Source organism: Wolffia australiana, chromosome 7 (assembly GCF_029677425.1).
Source record: "Wolffia australiana isolate 7733 chromosome 7, ASM2967742v1".
NCBI lineage: Eukaryota > Viridiplantae > Streptophyta > Magnoliopsida > Alismatales > Araceae > Wolffia > Wolffia australiana.
Window position 1 is genome coordinate 19055605 of NC_135841.1, and position 21246 is coordinate 19076850.

At 40.0% G+C, this 21246-nt stretch overlaps 2 protein-coding genes and 4 non-coding genes across 6 annotated transcripts; 1 reads left to right on the forward strand and 5 right to left on the reverse strand.

The window, feature by feature from the left end:
• The first annotated feature begins 11340 nt into the window (after positions 1-11340).
• CWINV4 (cell wall invertase 4) lies at positions 11341-19363 on the forward strand. The gene is made up of 6 exons (XM_078578649.1): positions 11341-11714; positions 12610-13472; positions 13548-13706; positions 16869-17110; positions 18769-18862; positions 18943-19363. Exons 1-6 carry the CDS (start codon positions 11519-11521, stop codon positions 19120-19122), a joined length of 1734 nt encoding a protein of 577 aa, XP_078434775.1. The 5' UTR covers positions 11341-11518; the 3' UTR covers positions 19123-19363.
• LOC144705820 (60S ribosomal protein L40-1) lies at positions 19176-21157 on the reverse strand. Its single transcript, XM_078578648.1, has 5 exons — positions 20998-21157; positions 20828-20914; positions 20652-20754; positions 19436-19502; positions 19176-19370 (listed from the first exon to the last, which is right to left on the reverse strand). Exons 1-5 carry the CDS (start codon positions 21098-21100, stop codon positions 19344-19346), a joined length of 387 nt encoding a protein of 128 aa, XP_078434774.1. The 5' UTR covers positions 21101-21157; the 3' UTR covers positions 19176-19343.
• On the reverse strand, positions 19627-19713 carry LOC144706216 (small nucleolar RNA Z266). The gene has a single exon (XR_013582192.1). It is a non-coding gene; the product is annotated as a small nucleolar RNA Z266 (small nucleolar RNA).
• Positions 19782-19873, reverse strand: LOC144706217 (small nucleolar RNA Z266). Its single transcript, XR_013582193.1, has one exon. It is a non-coding gene; the product is annotated as a small nucleolar RNA Z266 (small nucleolar RNA).
• On the reverse strand, positions 19938-20029 carry LOC144706264 (small nucleolar RNA Z266). Its single transcript, XR_013582226.1, has one exon. It is a non-coding gene; the product is annotated as a small nucleolar RNA Z266 (small nucleolar RNA).
• LOC144706215 (small nucleolar RNA Z266) lies at positions 20097-20189 on the reverse strand. Its single transcript, XR_013582191.1, has one exon. It is a non-coding gene; the product is annotated as a small nucleolar RNA Z266 (small nucleolar RNA).
• Positions 21158-21246: the final 89 nt, after the last annotated feature.

The window sequence follows — 21246 nt, forward strand, 5'->3', positions numbered from 1 at the left end:
CTCTTTCATTGACAAGCCTCACTTTATCATTCATTTGAAACTACATTTATTCACCCAGACTCAATGGTACAGAATGATGGTTTCTGTCTCAGTATTGGTTTTTGACAAATACATATACCTTTACGTATAACGATGCATCGGTACCGTCTCAAATGGTCAGAGTTTGATTTTGGTTCTATAAAACCTATACGTCTGGTCATTTTTTCATATTTACAAAGTCATAGATTTAAATATTTGTATATTTAAATATATAGGTGTTTACATAATTACATATCTAGGTTTTTACATTTTTGTGTAGTTATGCATTTGCATAATCACATATTATTGTCATTTATGAATTTATATTATTTGGGTATTTTTATGTTAATGTTATTTTCATATTTAAGTTATTTGTGCATTTATGTAAATTTCATATTTATGTATTTTTTATATATCTTATTTGTATCTTTATCTCATTTGGATATTTATGTTATTTTCCTACTTTTGATTTTTTTGTATATATTATTTGCCTATCTATCTTAATTTAGTATTTATGTATTTTTGGTATATGTCATTTGCATATCTGAGGATTCCGTAATACACTTGTTATTCGACATGTGGATTTATACAGAGAAGAAAAATCCAACGGTTTAGAATGATTCAGTTTCGAAACATAATATTGATGGATATTTGTGGCCGTCAAGCCAATCACACTACCATGTTTATTTAAGTCCATTGAATAAAATATTTACGTTCATTATTATTCCGTGTGATGTTTATAATGAAGTCCATGAATACGTGCAATGACTTAGTGAATTATGATGAGATCATAATACAGTGATCACTAGTTTTTAAACATGTATTCTAAATATTCATATTCGAGGATAGTATATGTTATCTCCTTGTTTATCTTCTTTTTCTATTTATGATTTTATATTATTATATTTACATTACTCTAGAGTTAAGATCGGTAGCACAATTGGCATAAGGTCTGAATTCATGAGTGACCGACAATAGCTCAAATCCAACTGTTCTCATATTTTAAAAATATTTTTTCCCTTATAATTTTCATTCCGGTTTTCAGTTTGGTTTTATTGTGAAATTGAACCTTGGTACCAAACTTTTGATAAACCCGATACTCTCAGATGGACTTTATCGGTTAGGTTTTACTGAACTTTGGTAAAAAATGGCAAATTCCTAGGAACACATGAGAAATACATTCATATAGACTCAATTTTGCATGTAAACTATGGCACTAGTGAGTTTTTCTCCAGGTTATTCTGTATTAATAGTGTTTACTTATTTTTTATAGTTAAAATGATAAAATATAATACACTAACGGACCAATTCAATGAGAGTTTTATATGTTTATATCATTAATTTTGTAGCATGATCTCATGTGTTTCATATCATCTTTTGAAAAAGAACTAGATTAGCCTGAAATTAAAAATCCTAAATAAGAAAATAATATGATTGATTTAAGTCACTTTTCAATAACATTTCAAAAAACAAGCATTCACGCCACTTGGAAAAATGTCGAAAACCCAAAATAAATAAAGATAAATTGATATAGGAATAAAGAACAAAGATTAAGCTCTTTACAGAAATATAAGAATAAATATAAAAAAGTATCAGAGAAGAATAAATATAACAAAGAATAAAGATATTTGTGAAGATGAAGCTCCACAACAAGTCCTTTTGTATTGGGGTATTTTCTGATGGAATAAGAAACATATTTTCCCCTCCGATGTCTTAATTCAAAATCCTAAACATTATTGCAAAATATTTATTATAATGTATTACATGCAAAAGGGAGTAATAACATTATCATCATTAAGAGTAGGCTTTGGAGATCATATTGTGATACAAAAATATGCAATAAGCTATCAAATTTGCTTCAGTATAAAACACCTGGAAAACTAAACTCTAAATCAGCCATTGAACTCAAATCCAACTGTTGCCAAAGAGCTGGTGGTAAAAGATAGCTGATAATCAACTAACAACGGTATCAGCAATAGGAACCAATAGGAAATCTCAGATCTGACATCCCCACTTCACATTTTGCAAGAAATATCATGAATGCAAACATGAATCTCTGACTTGAGGTATGGATTGAATCAATTTTACATGCCAATTACTAAGAAACAATTATTTTTAAGACATCTTAATGATGTTTAGAGTGACAGGGACTGATATTTTCAAGACATCTTAATATTTTTAAGAAACAATTTTACACGTCAGTTAATTTTTGGAAGTTCTATCGTCCTCACACGAGCTTTCTTCCTCAGACCATGGCAAGACAGCTTCAGTGGCGAGAGCATCGGCGAAATCTCAGTCTCTATCCGTGCAATGTATATCCGTGAAATCTCAAACCTTCGAATCCGTGCAATGACGGCCATCTCAGCGATCTTGATCTCTATCCACCTCTATTTTCTTGGATCAATGGTCTTGGCATGAATCAGAGTGATCTCAAGCTCTATCCGCCTCTTTTCTCTCTGATCCCCTTCTTGAATCCCGGTCTATGGACTAGTTGATGTGTACGTAGACAGTGTAAGTATGTCTATCGATATCGAGAGAGAGATTGAGATAGATGAGAAGAAGAGACAAGAACAAGATGAAGTTCGTTGATTCTTGTTATTCAAAATATTACAAATGGGTTGGTATTTATAAAAATATCTATAAGAGTAGTTATAGGCAGTTATAGATCCAGATCTGTAACTGACTATTTTAGTTAGAGCATAACCGTTAGTTTGTCTAACGGTTTGTTTCTCCTACCTAGATTTAATCCTAACCACTGAATTTAATCCTATCTGTGTTTAATCCTAACAACTAGATTTAATCCTATCAATCTATCTCTCATTAACGAGTATAAATATTTTCATTTTACTAACTAGTTATTAAACTCTAATAGTCGAGGTTGACGCTGGCATGATATTGTCCTCGTCTTCACCCCTCGCAAGTTCATCGGCGGCGGAGAAGACGTTGAGCTTGGATCGTAGCTCCCAGAATCTTGGCTTAGAAAGAGGCTTGGTCAAAGCATCTGCCAGCTGCCCTTGACTTGTAATGAATTTGATGTCAAGAATATTAGCTGCAACTTGTTCTCTTACAAAATGAAAGTCTATTTCAATATGCTTCATACGAGCGTGAAAAACTAGATTTTTGGCTAAATATGTAGCTCCAATATTATCACACCAAAGCGTAGGAATAGATGATGATATCAGCTGTAGTTCTGTGAGAAGAGAATTTATCCAAATAACCTCACATGCTACATTTGCCAATGCTTTATATTCTGCTTCAGTACTTGATCGAGCAACAGTAGATTGTTTCTTTGAACTCCAAGATACTAAATTTTTACCCAAAAGTACTAAATGACCACTAGTAGACCTTCTATCTATTTGATTTCTTGCCCAATCGGCATCACTATACGCATTTAAAGACAATGCAGAATCTGAATGAATCACAAGACCATATGAAATACTTCCTTTCAGGTAGCGAATTAGGTGTTTTAAAGTTCTCCAGTCATCAGTTGTAGGTTTATGCATTTTCTGAAAAGCTTTGTTAACAGCAAATGCTATGTCAGGACGAGTTAAAGTAAGATATTGAAGACTGCCAACTAAACTTCGGTAAGTTGAATCATCTAATACATCAGAAGAAGAAGATGAAATAGACGATTGACTTAAGGGACATGAAGTAGGCAATGGTTTACTATTCTCAAGATTGGCTCGTTTTAGAATAGAGTAAATATATTTAGATTGAGAAAGAATAAATCCGTTATTGACTTTAATTAGTTCAATACCAAGAAAGAAATGAGCGGGGTGATAAGCCGAAAAATCACGTAAAATTACGTGGTCGTTGCGCTTTTTAGACTTATGCAATAAATTTATAATTCCCTTAATTACTAAATAAGAATATAGAGCAAGCAAGGGGTCGATCAGCAAGGAGGCAAAAATTCAGAATTTTCAAACAATTTTTATGAATCAAGTCAAGTAATTTTGAATTTTGCAATATTTAATTCAATTAATATTAAATAATATTCTTAAAATAATCAAAATTAAGTAAAACTTAATTTTGATTTCGGTCAGATAATTCCAGATAAGAATATTATTATTATTTTAAGCTCATAAAAATATAAATTATTAATTTCCCAATTTAATAAAATTTATAATAATTTTCAGAATTAAAATTGGGAATTTAATAATCAAGAAAGTGATTTTTGAATTGGAGTTCAAAATGGATGAATTTTCGGTTAAAATTTTATTTTTGGGTTTTTTATATATTAAATTAAATTCCTAAACAATAAAAACCGAAATATAGAGAGAGAAACAAATCAAATTAACCTAGAGAGAGAAAGTGAAGAAATTGGGGAAAGCCCCAATTTTGACCCTAAATTAAAAATGTAATGAAGCAGAAATGTCCTAAAATGATTAAGAATTAATTATCAAAAGTCAGATCTCGAATCCAAATCAAAAAGAAGTGCTGATGCATTCAAAACATGAATCTAGGGCATGTACATTTCGCCCATGCCAAGGCGTTTTCGAATCGTTCTAGAAGATGATCAAATACAATTCAGAAACTTACAAATTTGATAAAGAGATCCAGATCTGACGACTTCCAGAATGCCTCCTGTGTCCTTCCTGGCCAATTGCTTGGGAGAGCCTCCAAAAGTGATTTTCGCCTTTTCCAGACCTCCATTTAAAGATCCAACCGTCTGGATTGTAGAGGGGAAAAGACGAACCTACCCTCAAAATTTCAGCCCAATCGGACATGTAGATCTCAAGATATCAAGGTTTTAGTGAGAAAAATCTGAGCCGTTGGATTTATTTATCTCTCCTCCAATAAGCTTGGAAATGGCGCGTTTTGATTGGCTAGCATGATTATTTCTCGTTTTCCGCTTTCTCGGATCACGCCTGACACGTTGTTGTGCGCGTCGTCCGCCCGCAATCACTGGCAAGTGATTTCGTCATTTGAACGGCTAGGAATTCTCCACGTCCCCCTGAAATAATAAAAACAAAAGAAAAGGACAAAAGGTCTTTTTAAAAAAAAATATATATATATTTTTATTCTCTTAGCCGTAATCTTTGACCATTCTTCTCTCTTTTATTTTAAATCATAAGCCATTCTTCTCTCTCTTCTCTCTTTAAATATTTTAAATCATAGCCACTTATGTTGACTATTCTTCTCTCTCTCTTCTCTCTTTTATATATTTTAAATCATAGCCGCTTATGTTGACTATTCTTCTCTCTCTCTCTCTTTTATATATTTTAAATCATAGCCGCTTATGTTGACTATTCTTCTCTCTCTCTTCTCTCTATTTATTATATAATAATAACCACTCATTCTCTCTCTCTCTTTATTCTTATTTAAATAAATATATCCATTTATTCGCCCGGGCGAATGACGTGGATACTCCTTAGTAAATATTTAAATATATTATAAATGCCAAATAAATAATATATGTGTTATTTAAATATGTAAAAATCATTTCTTGGCTATATAATGGTCAAAAAATTGTATAAAAATATGGAAAATTCCATAAAAATCATGGAAACACTTACCAACCTTTAGCCAAGTATTTAAAACCCTGTAAAAAATATTTCTTCACTGAAATGAAGTTAAATTCCATAAAAAATGATAAAAAATCAGAATTAATAATAAAATGAAAGGTTAAATGATCTATCTTTATTTTAATATGATAACATGGAAATATAGTCATTAAAACACATAAATATAATATAAAATTCATTAATTAATCATGTTAATTTGCAAGTTATCACGGGGCCAAGATCCTTAATGGCAAAACGAGTTTGAAGTTCAGTGAGAAGTTTATTGATAGGATCAAGTGCTGGACAGATTATCAAAATATCATCTACATAAATAAGAATAAAAATAGGTGTAAGAGAATCAAGTTTATAGAATAGGGAAGTATCAGTTTTGGAGCCTGAAAACCCAAGAGTAATAAGAAAGGTGGTTAATTTTGTAAACCAAGCTCTAGGTGCTTGTTTCAAACCATAAATTGACTTCTTGAGTTGACATATATGTTCCGGATAGGTAGGATTTTTAGAAGTTGGAGGTTTTTCCATGAATATAGTTTCTGAAAGATCCCCATGTAAAAAGACATTAGACACATCTAATTGATGAATTTTCCATTGATTGCTAATAGCAATAGATAATAGTAAGCGAATAGTAGTGTGTTTAACAACTGGACTGAAGGTTTCTCCTTTAGAGTTATATTTGAGTTTATAGACCCATTTAGAACCAATCACATGAACAATTGGATTTGGTGGAACTAATAACCATGTATTATTATCAAGAAGTGCTTTATATTCAGATTCCATAGCATGCATCCAGTTCATTTTTTTAGATGCTATTGAACACAAGGTAGGCTCTAAGGGAAAATTTATTGATGTATTAAAGCATATAGGAAGTGGATGTTTAATGGTAATATTTTTCGATGGTAAGGAAGTGGACGGATGAAAAATGGCAGATGCTGCAGAACAATATTTGTCGTCAGAGAGATAGACATCAGATAATGCTTTGACTTTAAGTTTAACACCAGGTTCAGGTGTGCTATCTAAAGTAGTAGATAGATCAATCAATGATTGACTCGAATCAGGATTAGTACTAGAGGTCAATGATCCTAAAGGGGACTCATTGTTTTTAGGAAAGGAAAATGAAGATGGAGAACAGTTTAATATTGGTGAATGAGAGTTTGAAGATGGGTGGTCATTTGTAGTTGGAGGATCTGTAGTTGATTTGGGTATCGACGTTAAAGATGGAGTTGAAAATTGGATAGGAAAATGATAGAAATTATCAGATGGTCGAGTTCCAAGAAGACCACGCATAGATGATTTAAAATTTGGGTTTGAAAAAGGAAAAATTTCTTCATAAAAAATAACATGATGAGATATAAAGAACTTACCTGTATGGAGAGATAGACATTGGTATCCAGCATGATGAGTACTATATCCCATGAAGACACATTTCTCTGATCTGTCATCTAATTTATGTTTTGAATATGATCTTAAATATGGAAAACAAAGACATCTAAAGGTTCTTAGCCAAGAATAGTTAGGAGAAACATGAAAAAGAACTTCAAAAGGAGATTTATTTTTTAAAACAGGTATAGCCATTCTGTTGATGAGAAAAGTGGCTGTAGAAACAGCTTTATCCCAAAACTTTCGTAGGATACTAGCTTGATGAAGTAATGCCAAAGCTGTTTCAACAAGATGTCTATGTTTTCGTTCAGTAGTACCATTTTGTTATGGTGTATGTGGACAGGAAATTCTATGAATAATACCAGTTTGTTTAAAAAAAGAATGAAGAGCTTGAAATTCGCCACCTCCATCAGATTGAAAATACTTAATTTTAAGAGAAAATTGATTTTCAACTCGTTTTTGAAATTCCAGAAATGTTGAAAAAACATCAGATTTTCTTTTAAGTGGATATAACCAGGTGTATTTACTGAAATCATCAATACACACAACATAGTAAAGATAACCGGAGTGAGACTGCATAGGAGATGGTCCCCATAAGTCAGAATGTATGATTTCCAATGGCATTGTTGAGAGATGATAAGTTGGAGTAAGAGGAAGTTTGTGCGATTTACTAACACAGCAAGAATCACATATAAAATGTTTTCGAAGGTAAAAGTTTGGAAGACCAAAATTTTTTCATTATAAATTGTAAAATGCGAAAATGTGGACGTCCAAGTTGCGCATGCCAGGTATTTGTGGAAGCTCTTTCTCCCAGAAAAGCTTGAGACATGTTTGAACTTGAAGAGTCGAGGCAGTACAGCCCGTCCTTAATGGTTCCTCGACTAAGAACTCTATTTGTTTTCTTGTCCTTCACAAGACAATATGAAGAATGAAACTCAACATATACGTCATTATCCATGGTTAGTTTCCGAATTGACAGTAAATTTTTAGTTATTTCAGGAACATGCAACACATCTTTTAAATATAAACTTTTATCATGTGTAACAATTTTAGAAGAGCCAATGGATAGGATATGCAAACCTGAGCCATTACCGATGTGAAGTTGATCATTTCCAAAATAACTACCATATTGATGAAGCATGTTTTCATCAGAAGTAACATGATGTGTAGCTCCACTATCGGGGTACTAGGCTTCACCTGAAGGTAAGTTTTCTGCACTTGTAAGGAAAGATCTTGGTTTTTGTGCTTGTTGATGTGTCTTTTTCCTTGTCAATTCACTTTTGTTGTGAAATTCACTGCATTCCCTTGCTCTGTGTCCAAATTGGAAACAGATTTGACATTGTGGCTGAAATCTATTGTTTCTGCCTCTTCCTCTTCCACGATTCTGATTGTAGTTCCTGTTGTAGTTCCCATATCTTCTGTGCTGGTGATAAGCTTGTACATTTCGCATTTGAGAATAGTTGGCAGATAGATCGAAAGAATCATTTGTATTTTCTTGCTGATATGCTAGATATGAATCATGTGCCTTCAAATTCTTGAAGATATCATCAAGTTTCATGTTATTGATGTTAGCATTCATGCTAACAACAAATTGAGAGTATTCAGTGCCCAATCCTCTTAGAAAAGTAAAAATCATGGTTGGCTCACTGATTATTTGGTTTGCCATTTCCAGTGAGTCAACTATTGATCTGAAGTGTGCTATATATTCATCAGTTGTCATGGTACCTTTCTTCATGGTATGGAATTTTCGGTGTAGTTCCATAATTTTTGCTTGACTGCGGTTTGAGAAAACATGCTCAAGTTTCTCCCAAGCTTCTTTGGAAGATCTCGTTTTACTAATGCTTGGGATGATGGTTTCTGACAGTGTGGAGTGTAGAAATCCCAGAACTTGTTGATCAAGCTTCCACCATACTTTGGACATTGGATTTTCTATCATCCTTCCTTCCGAATCTGCAACAGAAATGGGTGGAGATATGCCTTCAATATATTGAACTAGATCATACCCATTTAAGATTGGCAAGATAGAGTTTTCCACGCTTGGTAATTGTCCTTATTCAGCTTGATAGAAACTGTTGCACCACTTGGAACAAAGGCCGTAACTTGTCCTGTGGCTGTCAAAGCTCCAGACTCTGAACTGCTCATGGTGAAGATTGACTACTCAAGCAGCCTTTGCAGATCTCCAGCAGACTTTATTCGCAGCCCTCTCAAGATCTGGCTGCAGTAGTGAAGTTGAACTCTCAAGCTCCGGGCGCATGCGTCACAGCAGATCTACAGTCAAGGGAGCAGTCGTGGAAGAAGAGGCGGAGAGTTCCGGCCGCAGTGGTTGAGCTGACTGTCTGCGCGGTTGAAGTTGAACTCCCAAGCTCTTCCACAGCCCTTCCGCAGCCCTTCTCCGACACGTAACCAAGATTTTCAAGGATTTCAGCCAACGCTACAAAACTCCTCCAGCAGCTCCTGCGACGGCAAAGGAGAAGGCTAGATGGGGAAGGGGGGAGGAGAAATCGCGGTTGGAGTTGGTCCTCCCTGCTCCGTGAGTCAGCAGAGCGTGACCGATTGACAGGAGAATGCCGTAATAATTTTTTTTTTCTTTCAGTAGTGGCTCGTGCTATGCGAAGAGGCCGTGGCAGACGGAGATGGTCGCCGGAGATCTCCTGTTCTGTGGTGAAGATTTCTCTTCGACAACTCCGTCAGATTGCTGGCTCTGATACCATGTGAAATCGCCCAGAGAAGGTAGAAGAAGATGTAGAAGAAGGAGAATGAGAATAGAGATAGATGAGAAGAAGAGACAAGAACAAGATGAAGTTCGTTGATTCTTGTTATTCAAAATGTTACAAATGGGTTGGTATTTATAAAAATATCTATAAGAGTAGTTATAGGCAGTTATAGATCCAGATCTGTAACTGCCTATTTTAGTTAGAGCATAACCGTTAGTTTGTCTAACGGTTTGTTTCTCCTACCTAGATTTAATCCTAACCACTGAATTTAATCCTATCTATGTTTAATCCTAACAACTAGATTTAATCCTATATTTAATCATATCAATCTATTTCTCATTAACGAGTATAAATATTTTCATTTTACTAACTAGTTATTAAACTCTATTAGTCTAGGTTGACGCTGGCGTGATATTTTCCTCGTCTTCAAGATAGACAGAGGAAGACACTAGCGAAACTTAGAGGGAGAGAGAGAGAGACTCAGAAAGCCGGATTGAGAGGCAGAGAGAGAGACTCAGAAAGAGATGGAGAGTTGGAGACCAGAAAAAAGTCACAGAGAGAGAGGTAGAGAGAGATGTAAAGAGATAGAGAGAGAGAGAGACAGAGAGAGACTCAGAAAGAGAGGGAGACTAGAGAAACAGTCAGAGAGAGAGAGGCAGAGAGAGATGTAAAGAGAGACAGAGAGAGAGATATAAAGAGAGAGAGAGAGAGAAAGAGAGAGAGAGAGAGGGAGAGAGAGAGAGCAGGGAGAAGGGGGGGAGAGAGAGAGGTGTAAAAGGAGACAGAGAGAGGGATATAAAGAGAGAGAGAGAGAGAGAGAGAGAGAGAGAGAGAGAGAGAGAGAGAGAGAGAGGGCGACGAGAAGAGGGAGACAGAGAGAGGGGTAAAGAGAGAGAGAGAGAGAGAGATAAAGAGAGAGAGAGAGAGAGAGAGAAAGAGAGAGAGAGAGAGAGAGAGAGAGAGAGAGAGAGAGAGAGACAGAGAGAGAGAGAGAGGGCAACGAGAAGAGGGACACAGAGAGAGGTGTAAAGAGAGACAGAGAGAGAGAGATGAGAGAGCGATGTAAAGAGCGACACACAGAGAGAGTTGTGAAGAGAGACAGAGAAAGAGAGATGAGAGAGCGATGTAAAGAGCGACACAGAGAGAGAGTTGTGAAGAGAGACAGAGAAAGAGAGATGAGAGAGCGATATAAAGAGCGACACACAGAGAGAGTTGTGAAGAGAGACACAGAGAGAGAGAGAGAGAGAGAGAGAGAGAGAGAGAGAGAGAGAGAGAGAGAGAGAGAGAGAGAGAGATGTAAAGAGAGACAGAAAGAGACAGACTAGAGAGCCAGACAAATAGAGAGACTAGAGAAACAGTCGAAGAGAGAGGAAGAGAGAGACGTAAAGAGAGACACCGAGAGAGAGAGAGGAAGAGAGAGACGTAAAGAGAGACACCGAGAGAGAGAGAGGAAGAGAGAGACGTAAAGAGAGACACCGAGAGAGAGAGAGGAAGAGAAAGACGGTAAAGAGAGACACCGAGCGAGAGAGAGGAAGAGAGAGACGTAAAGAGAGACACCGAGAGGGAGAGAGGAAGAGAGACGACGACAGAGCTCCGCCGGCTGGTGGCTCTCCGGGAGGAGGCGGCGGGGGAGGAGGGAATCCAACGTATTTCTAAGAACGGAAAATCCCCTGGGAAATTGAAGGATTCGGTATTCCTCATTGGCTTGGGGGGGTGGAGGTTTGTGGGAATCCAACGTATTATTCCTATTTTCATGTCTTCTTCGTGGGATGTCTACGTGGCCACTTTGGACATGCAATTGAGGGTCGTTGTTCTCGTTTCTATTAAAGCCAGGGGGGAGAAGGAGAAGGAGAAGGAGAGATAGGAAGGGAGGGTGGTTTTGTGAGGGCTATGGGAAGAGATTTGCTCGCGGTGGTGGCGGTGGTGGTGGCGGTGGTGGTGGTTGGTGACGGTGGCGGGTTCGGAGAGCGGGGGGTGGAGGGGTCTCATGTGGTGTACCCAGAGGCACAGGGCTACGAGGCGGCGAAGGTGAGCGACCGCCACCGCACCGGCTTCCACTTCCAGCCCCCCGCCAACTGGATCAATGGTGAGAAACCCATCACCTTCCCATCTCTCTTCCTTCTTCTTCTTCTCCTTCTTCTTCTTCAGATTCTCCTTCATCTTCTTCATCTTCATCTTCTTCTTTTTATACTCTCCCACTTGGGGAGTCTTCTTCTTCTCCTTCATCTTCATCTTCTTCTTCAGATTCTCCTTCATCTTCTTCTCCCCTCCTTCAGATTCTCCTTCTCCTTCACCATCGTCTTCTTCTTCTTCAGATTCTCCTTCTTATCCTTCATCTTCTTCTTCAGGTTCTCCATCATCTTCTTCTTCAGGTTCTCCATCATCTTCTTCTTCAGGTTCTCCATCATCTTCTTCTTCCCTCCTTGTTCAGATTCTCCTATTCCTTCATCATCATCTTCTTCTTCAGATTCTCCTTATCCTTCATCATCATCTTCTTCGTCAGATCCTCCTCCTCCATCATCTTCTTCTTCTTCAGATTCTCCTTCTCCTTCTTCCTCAGATTCTCCTTCTTCTCCTTTTTCTTCTTTAGATTCTCCTTCTTCTTCTCCTACGTCTTCTTCTTCTTCCTCTTCTTCTTCTTATTATTATTATATTATTATTCTCTTTCTTCTTCTTCTTCTTCTTATTATTATTATTATTATTGTTCTTATTCCTTTTTTCTTTTTCTTCTTCTTCTCCTTCTTCTTACTCCTCAGATTCTCCTTCTCCTTCTTCTTACTCCTCAGATTCTCCTTCTCCTTCTTCTTGAGATTCTTCATCTTCTTAAGCACGCTTCTCTCGAGTGTTTACTAACTTTTTTAGCTGCTGCTTTGCTGTGGCGGCCTGGCGACCAGATCCCAACGGTAAGCTAAGCTCTCCCCCGACCAAGGTTTTCTCAAACCAAGAGAAGGCATAACCGAGAGATTTTCTCCCCGTTTCAGGGCCCATGCTCTACAAGGGAGTGTACCACCTCTTCTACCAGTACAACCCGCGAGGCGCGGTGTGGGGGAACATCGTCTGGGCGCACGCCGTATCGACGGACCTGATCAATTGGAAGATCCTGGACCCGGCCATAACCCCATCCGAGCCGTTCGATATCAACGGCTGCTGGTCCGGCTCCGCCACCCTTCTTCCCTCCGGCAAACCGGCAATTCTCTACACCGGCGTCGACCAACGGAACAGACAAGTCCAGAACATCGCCTTCCCCAAGAACCTCTCCGACCCGTTCCTCCGTTACTGGGAGAAGCCCCGTTACAACCCCGTCATCGTCCCTCGCGACGGAGTGAACGCCACCGCCTTCAGAGACCCGACGACGGCCTGGCTCTCAGAGGACGGCTTCTGGAACGTCCTGGTCGGGTCGAGACGTCGCCGTCGCGGCCTGGCGGTGCTCTACCGTAGCGCCGATCTCGTCCAATGGGTCAAAGCCAAGCACCCGCTTCACTCTTCTCCCCGGACGGGCATGTGGGAGTGCCCGGACTTCTTCCCCGTCAGCGTAACGACAACGAACGGGCTCGACTTCTCGTCATCGTACGAATTATCGGAGCGGAAGTACGTGCTGAAGGTCAGCCTGGACGAGACGCGGTTCGAGTATTACACGGTGGGGAGGTATTTGCAGGAGAAGGGGAGGTACGTGCCGGACGGAACGTCGGAGGACGGTCGGACGGGGCTGAGGTACGATTACGGGAATTTCTACGCGTCGAAGACGTTCTACGACGGGGAGAAGAGGAGGAGGGTGCTGTGGGGGTGGTCGAACGAGTCGGATAGCCGGGGGAGCGACGTGGGCAAGGGGTGGGCGGGGGTGCAGGTGAGGGATGGGTTTTAGGGTTAGGGTTAGGGTTTTTGGGTGGGGGTTTTGACGGGGGGGTGTGATGGGTTGCAGGCGATTCCGAGGAGGGTGTGGCTTGACGAGGGAGGGGAGCAGGTGGTGCAGTGGCCCGTGGAGGAGGTGGAGAGGCTGAGAGGGAAGCGCGTGGAAGCCCGGGGAGTGGAGCTCGCCGATGGAAAGTTCTTTGAGGTCCATGGCGTCCGAGCTTCTCAGGTTTGTCCACTCTCTCTCTCTCCCTCTCTCTCCCTCTCTCTCTCTCTCTCTCTCTCTCTCTCTCTCTCTCTCTCTCTCTCTCTTTCTCTCTAACTTGTTTTCTCTCTCACTCCCTCTCCCTCCCTCTCTCTGTGTTCTCTAACTTGTTTTCTCTCTCACTCTCTCTCCCCTCCCTCTCTCTGTGTTCTCTAACTTGTTTTCTCTCTCACTCTCTCTCCCCTCCCTCTCTCTCTGTGTTCTCTAACTTGTTTTCTGTCTCGCTCTCTCTCCCTCCCTCTCTCTCTGTGTTCTCTAACTTGTTTTCCCTCTCACTCTCTCTCCCTCCCTCTCTCTCTGTGTTCTCTAACTTGTTTTCTCTCTCTCTCTCTCTCCCTCCCCCTCTCTCTGTGTTCTCTAACTTGTTTTCTCTCTCTCTCTCTCTCTCTCCCTCTCTCTGTGTGTTGTCTGACTTGTTTTCTCTCTCTCTGCGTCCTCTAACTTGTTTTCTCTCTCACTCTCTCTCCCTCCCTCTCTCTCTGTGTTCTCTAACTTGTTTTCTGTCTCGCTCTCTCTCCCTCCCTCTCTCTCTGTGTTCTCTAACTTGTTTTCTCTCTCACTCTCTCTCCCTCCCTCTCTCTCTGTGTTCTCTAACTTGTTTTCTCTCACTCTCTCTCTTTGTTCTCTAACTTGTTTTCTCTCTCACTCTCTCTCTCTCCCTCTCTCTCTGTCTTCTCTAACTTGTTTTCTCTCTCCCTCTCTCTCCCTCCCTCTCTCTCTGTATTCTCTAACTTGTTTTCTCTCTCACTCTCTCTCCCTCCCTCTCTCTCTGTGTTCTCTAACTTGTTTTCTCTCACTCTCTCTCTGTGTTCTCTAACTTGTTTTCTCTCACTTTCTCTCTCTCTCTCTGTCTCTCACTCTCAGATTCACTTTCTCTCTATCTCTCTCTGTTTCTTTCCCTTTTTCTCTCACTTTCTCTCTCTCCCTCTGCCTCTCATTCTCAGTTTCATTTTATCTCTATCTCTCTCTGTTTCTCTAACTTGTTCTCTCTCACTTTCTCTCTCTCTCTCTCTCTCTCTCTCTCTCTCTCTCTGTCTGTCTCTCACTCTCAGGTTAGCTTTCTCTCTATCTATCTCTCTGTTTCTTTCCCTTGTTTTCTCTCACTTTCTCTCTCTCCCTCTGTCTCTCACTCTCAGTTTCCCTTTTTCTCTATCTCTCTCTGTTTCTCTAACTTGTTTTCTCTCACTTTCTCTCTCTCTATGTCTCTCACTCTCAGATTCACTTTCTCTCTATCTCTCTCTCTGTTTCTTTCCTTGTTTTCTCTCACTTTCTCTCTCTCCCTCTGTCTCTCACTCTCCATTTCACTTTCTCTCTCTCTCTCTGTTTCTCTAACTTGTTTTCTCTCACTTTCTCTCTCTCTCTCTCTCTCTGTCTCTCTGTCTCTCAGTCTCAGATTCACTTTCTCTCTATCTCTCGCTCTGTTTCTTTCCCTGGTTTTCTCTCACTTTCTCTCTCTCTCTGTCTCTCACTGTCAGTTTCACTTTTTCTCTATCTCTCTCTGTTTCTCTAACTTGTTTTCTCTCACTTTCTCTCTCTCTGTTTCTTTCCCTTGTTTTCTCTCCCTTTCTCTCTCTCTCTCTCTCTGTTTCTCTAACTTGATCTCTCTCTCTCTCTCTGTTTCTTTCCCTTGTTTTCTCTCACTTTCTCTCTCTCTCTGTTTCTCTAACTTGTTTTCTCTCACTTTCTCTCTCTCTCTGTTTCTCTAACTTGTTTTCTCTCACTTTCTCTCTCTCTCTCTGTTTCTTTCCCTTGTTTTCTCTCACTTTCTCTCTCTCTCTCTCTCTCTGTTTCTTTCCCTTGTTTTCTCTCTCTTTCTCTCTCTCTCTCTCTCTCTCTCTGTTTCTATAACTTGTTTTCTCTCACTTTCTCTCTCTCTCTCTCTCTGTTTCTCTAACTAGTTTTCTCTTACTTTCTCTCTCTCTCTCTCTGTGTTTCTCTAACTTGTTTTCTCTCACTTTCTCTCTCTCTGTGTTTCTCTAACTTGTTTTCTCTCACTTTCTCTCTCTCTGTGTTTCTCTAACTTGTTTTCTCTCACTTTCTCTCTCTCACTGTTTCTCTAACTTGTTTTCTCTCACTTTCTCTCTCTCTCTCTGTGTTTCTCTAACTTGTTTTCTCTCACTTTCTCTCTCTCACTGTTTCTCTAACTTGTTTTCTCTCACTTTCTCTCTCTCTGGCTCTCACTCTCAGTTTCACTTCCTCTCTCTCTCTCTTTGTTTCTCTAACCTACTTTCTCTCACTTTCTCTCTGTCTCTCTGTCTCTCACTCTAAGTTTCAGTTCCTCTCTACTACTCTCTCTCTCTCTCTGTTTCACTCCCGTGTTTTCTCTCTCTCTGTCTATCACTCTTAGTTTCACAGTTCCTCTCTACTCTCTCTCTCTCTCTCTGTTTCTCTCCATTGTTTTTTTTCTCTCCCTCTATCTCTTTCTGTCTATCACTCTAAGTTTCACGCCTCCTCTTTATCTGTCTCTCTCTCGCGTACCTCTCTGTCAGTTTCACTTCTTCAATCTCGCTCTCTCTCTGTCTCTCTGTTTCTCTCCCTTGTTCTCTCTCTCTCTCTCTCTCTCTCTCTCTCTCTCTCTGTCACTCTCATTTTTACTTCCTCGGTCTGTCTCTCTGTCTCTCACTCGCAGTTTCACTTTCTGTCTCTCTCTCATTCGCTTTGTTTCCCTCTCACTATTTCTCTCTCTCGTTTTCTCTCATTCTCTGCCTCTGTCTCTCTCTCTCTCTCTCTCTCTCTCTTTTCTATCCGTCTTTCACTCTCAGTTTGGTGCTCATTCTTTCTTTCTCTCCCTATTTCTCTCTCGCGCGTTCTCACGCAGTTTCACTCTCTCTCCCCCTTGTCTGTTTCATTCACCTATTTTCACTCTCTCTCTCTCTCTCTCTCTCTCTCTCTTTCTCTCTTGTCTTTCCAACTTTCCATCCAATTGTGCTCGTAGATCTTCCTCTTTCCTCTCTATAATCCATTTTTACGTCGAATTATTACACCTCGTTTCTTCTCATAATCTATCGATCTATCATCGATCTATCTATCCTTGTGTATATCTCTCTCTATCCGTCCATCAAGCCATCTCTCAAAGAGGCTTTGAGGCTTTACCTTGGATGTTCAAAGTGTAGAGTCGTTTTGCAGACAGACGTCGAGGTCACGTTCGAGGTGAAGGGGTTAGAGAAGGCGGAGCCGTTGGATGGGAGATGGACGGACGCGGAGGAGTTGTGCGGGCGCAAGGGGGCCGACGTGGGTGGCGGGGTTGGCCCGTTCGGTATGTGGGTTTTGGCTTCTGGAGACCGGACGGAACGCACGGCCGTCTTCTTCAGGGTCTTTCGCGCTGCTCACGACAAGCACCACGTCCTCATGTGTCATGACATTCGCAGGTCTCTCTCTCTCTCTTTCTGTCTCTACTTACGTCTCTCTCTACCTCTCTCCCTCTGTCTCTCTTTACGTCTCTCTCTTCCTCTCTCTCTCTGTCTCTCTTTACGTCTCTCTGTACCTCTCTCTCTCTCTCTCTTTGTGTCTCTCTTTACGTCTCTCTCTACCTCTCTCTCTCTCTCTGTGTCTCTCTCTACCTCTCTCTTCGACTGTTTCTCTAGTCTCCCTCTCTTTCTGAGTTTCTCTCTGTCTCTCTCTTTGTCTGGCTCTCTAGTCTCTCTGTTTCTGCGTCTCCCTTTACATCTCTCTCTCTCTCTGTCTCTCTCTTTGTTTGGCTCTCTAGTCTCTCTCTCTGTGTCTCACTTTACATCTCTCTCTGTCTCTCTCTTTGTCTGGCTCTCCAGTCTCTCTCTCATCTCTCTCTCTGTGTCCCTCTTTACATCGCTCTCTCATCTCTCTCTCTTAACATCTCTCTCTCTCTCATCTCTCTCTCTCTGTGTCTCTCTTTACATCTCTCTCTGTGTCTCTCTTTACATCTCTCTCTCCCTGTGTCTCTCTTTACATCTCTCTCTCCCTGTGTCTCTCTTTACATCTCTCTCTCCCTGTGTCTCTCTTTACATCTCTCTCTGTGTCTCTCTTTACATCTCTCTCTCCCTGTGTCTCTCTTTACATCTCTCTCTCTCTCTGTCTCTCTTTACATCTCTTTCTGTGTCTCTCTTTACATCTCTCTCTCTGTGTCTCTTTTTACATCTCTTTCTGTGTCTCTCTTTACATCTCTCTCTCTCTCTGTCTCTTTTTACATCTCTTTCTGTGTCTCTTTTTACATCTCTTTCTGTGTCTCTCTTTACATATCTCTCTCTGTGTCTCTCTTTACATCTCTTTAAATCTCTTTCTGTGTCTCTCTTACATCTCTCTGTCTGTCTCTCTTTACATCTCTCTCTCTCTCTGTCTCTCTTTACATCTCTCTCTCTCTGTGTCTCTCTTTACATCTCTCTCTGTCTCTCTTTACATCTCTCTCCACCTTTCTCTCTCTCTCTGTCTCTCTTTACATCTCTCTCTACCTCTCTCTCTCTCTCTGAGTCTCTCTCTGACTGTTTCTCTGGTCTCCCTCTCTTTCCGAGTCTCTCTCTCTGTCTGTCTCTCTAGTCTCCCTCTCTTTCCGAGTCTCTCTCTCTGTCTGTCTCTCTAGTCTCTCTCTCTCTCTCTATCTCTCTCTACATCTCTCTCGATCTCTCTATCTCTGACTGTTTTTCTAGTCTCCATCTCTTTCTGAGTCTCTCTCTCTGCCTCTCAGTCCGGCTTTCTAGTCTCTCTCTCTCTAAGTTTCTGTGGCGTCTTCTTCTCTCTATCTCTCCAATCTCTCTCTCAAGAACGATAGACCTACTTACACTGTCTACGTACACATCAACTAGTCCATAGACCGCCCTCTCTTCCATCCATCAATCACTCAAAACTACCATTCATCTACCCATTTTCATAGTCGACATGTGAACTACTTACGTCCCCATTTCAGTTATGCACACATCAATCTATAAATTTAAGCAATCTATTCATCCATCCATCATTCTACCATTTGATTACGAATCTGTCATCCCTTCTCTTTTGATTTCATGCACTAATCACCCTTAAATCTCTTCTTTTACCATTTGTTTAATGCACACAGATCTACTGCGGCAGACGGAGTATGGAAACCATCCTTCGGTGGATGGGTAAACATTGACATTAAAAAGAATAAAAAGATTTCATTACGAACATTGGTAAGAAATTAACTATTACTACACTCCAACTGACACGGGTAATTAATTACTACACTCTTGATTGTAAATCATTACTGCAGATTGATGGATCAGTGGTGGAAAGCTTCGGTGCTGGGGGCAAAACTTGCATTACTTCAAGAGTATATCCTGAGATTGCACTAGGCGATAGTGCCCACCTTTACACCTTCAACAACGGCGAAACAGCCGTCGAGATTACCCAGCTTCATGCTTGGGAGATGAAGTCCGCTACCATCTACTAAACCAAACAGTGTAATGTTCCTAATTTGAAATTAGGGTTCTAATTACCCAGAAGTTATCATCAAGAAGAGAATTCCAGAATAAGAAAAAGGGTCGACATATGATGTTCTTCAAAAAAGAAAGATGGCATAAGATGATTCGGAGTTAAACAGAAGAGATGAAATACTCGCTTTAAAATTCTGCTTGACTTGAATAACAAGGGCAGCAGAAGCAGCTTGATAATCTACTTGATCTTCTTTTTCGGCCTCAGCTGCAGAATTGAGAGAAATATTTAATAAAGATTACGAGTAGAGGTAATTTTAAAAGCTGATTTACCTGGTTGCAATGACCGCACTTCTTCTTCCTGCAATTCACAGCCCTCGGGTGAAGCCTGGCGTAACACCTAGAATCACATTTGAAATAAATATTTAGTTCCAGAAACATATAAAATTTCTTCAGAAACATTTAAAACAAAAAGTTAGTTCAAGAAGATTGCTGTGGACAAAGAAAGTTTTAAGGGCAGAACGAAGTGGCCGATCAGACAATTTTTATGCCTCAAATTTCAAATCATGAGGTTTGTCATCCATCTAATTGGTTCGTCATCTAAGCCACGGTTAAAAATCAGTATTTAAAAAATATATCGGAAAAACGGAATAAAAATGGGAAATGAACGGGTGACAATACGTGGCGATCAGATAATTTTAATGCCTCAAAGTTTTAATCATAAGATATTAAAACTTCATCCATCTAATTAGTTCGTCATTTGGGCCACACAGCAAAAAATAGCCGCTACTGAAGCAGAGAGAAAAGCCAGGAAAAATAGCGAACCGTAGTATTAACGTGGCATGTCAGATAATTATAATGCCTCAAAAATTCAATTCACCAGCTACAAACTTCATCCATCTAATTGATTCCTCATTCAAGCCACAAGGAAGTTTTAGTCGTCGCAAAAATGCATCCGAAGAACTGAAGTAAAAGAATGTGAACCGGTGAAAAAACGTGGAAGGTCAGATTTGTGTAATGCCTCAATGTTTTAAATTCACCAGCTACGAACTTCATCCATCTAGTTGGTCCGTCACTCCAGCCACGTCAGATGTTAAACTTTGATTAAAAGACGATTAAGTCAAAGTAAATGGCGGTAAAAGTGAAAAAAGATCGATTTATCCCCTCTCACTTCGGAGCAACACCTAGAAACACCCACGAAGAGAGAAGCTTTAGGGACAACAAAGTATGAAATCATACCATGTGACACTACAGAATCCTCTTTAGGGTCAGCGATAATTGCTCACAATAAGGAAGAAGGAATTGGATCGAAGAGAAGAAACTTCTCTATGATACCTTTATATTTAATCTCGCATGGTTATGACTCGACACGCTTCCATGGGTAATTTCGAAAATTGTTCGAAGGAAGGCGATCTTAAGGACCATGCTTAACAATTAAATGGCGAAGAATACAAAAAACACGCATTTAACATGTTTCTAAAACCATGTTCAAGATTTATTCAGATATAAATTCGCAAGTATAATGGGTGAAGAAATGTGAAGCGCTTACTTGCGACAGATCATCTTGTCTTGGTTGTACTTCCTCGCAAGCGCCATGAGCGAAGGCTCAATGATACCTCCCCTCAACCTCAGAACGAGATGCAAGGTAGACTCTGCAACCGTAAAAACCCGATTATAAATTACCAAACAAATTTGTTGAATAAATCCATAACAATCCTCAGATACCTTTCTGGATGTTGTAATCGGCGAGGGTACGGCCATCCTCGAGCTGTTTCCCGGCGAAAATCAGACGCTGCTGGTCGGGAGGAATTCCTAAAACCAAACAATAACCAGATTAAATAAAAAAAAATACAAGAAACAAAATTTCAGCACCGGAAATCGATCCAAGAACGAACCTTCCTTGTCCTGAATTTTCGCCTTGACATTGTCGATCGTGTCGCTGCTTTCCACCTCAAGGGTGATCGTCTTCCCCGTCAGGGTCTTCACGAAGATCTGCATCTTTGCAGGCGCCGCCTTCTCTTCGGCCCCTTCCTCTTCCAAGACTTAGGGTTCGTATCCCCACGGCTATATTTATACTCTCTCGGGTATCAGCCCAAGATTAGGGTTTACAAAATATAAAGTGACAAAAATACCCCTGACTATTT